The sequence below is a fragment of the Nanorana parkeri genome, unplaced genomic scaffold (assembly GCF_000935625.1).
Source record: "Nanorana parkeri isolate BGI_ZX_2015 unplaced genomic scaffold, ASM93562v1 scaffold678, whole genome shotgun sequence".
In the NCBI taxonomy this organism is placed as follows: domain Eukaryota; kingdom Metazoa; phylum Chordata; class Amphibia; order Anura; family Dicroglossidae; genus Nanorana; species Nanorana parkeri.
In genome coordinates this window covers 837,413-837,846 of record NW_017306946.1, presented here as the reverse complement: position 1 = coordinate 837,846, position 434 = coordinate 837,413, and the positions used below count along the sequence as shown (strand labels likewise).

At 63.1% G+C, this 434-nt stretch overlaps 1 protein-coding gene across 1 annotated transcript in view; it reads right to left on the bottom strand.

Moving 5' to 3' along the window:
- The window catches only part of CUNH18orf21 (chromosome unknown C18orf21 homolog), a 17,033-nt gene extending 16,911 nt beyond the window's left edge, over positions 1 to 122 (bottom strand). The window contains exon 1 of the mRNA XM_018563583.1: positions 25 to 122. Coding sequence (XP_018419085.1) covers positions 25 to 122 — 98 coding nt within the window. The remainder of the gene's footprint in view (positions 1 to 24) is intronic.
- Between the last annotated feature and the right edge of the window lie 312 nt (positions 123 to 434).

Sequence of the window (434 nt, the reverse complement as noted above, 5' to 3'; positions counted from 1 at the left end):
GGGGGGGGGGGTCGGGGCACTTACTGTCTGAGCATTCCCTCCATAGATGCCGGCTCGTCCCCAGCCATAGTCTCTGTCCCACGGCTGACACCCGTCACGCTCACATCCCCGGCACCCGTCATGTGATCGGCCCGGCTAGATGTGAGGAGCGTCGGGAGCTGGACCGCTGCGGCGTTCGGTGGGCGTGGCGTGCGGGGCTTGAGTGTGGAGCCGCGAACAGGCTTCAGCGGTGGGCGTGGCTTATGCGTCCTGTGGACACGGCGGGAGCAGCGTGCGGTGGGAGGTGTCCTGTGAGCACGGCGGGCGCAGCGGTACGTGAGCAGCGTGTGACGTGTGCTTCAGGCCGCGTGTCGAGCCCTGAACAGGAAAATCAATTGATAGCCGACGAATCGACGATCGAAAACGTTGGTAACGTTTTCAATCGTCGATTTTAA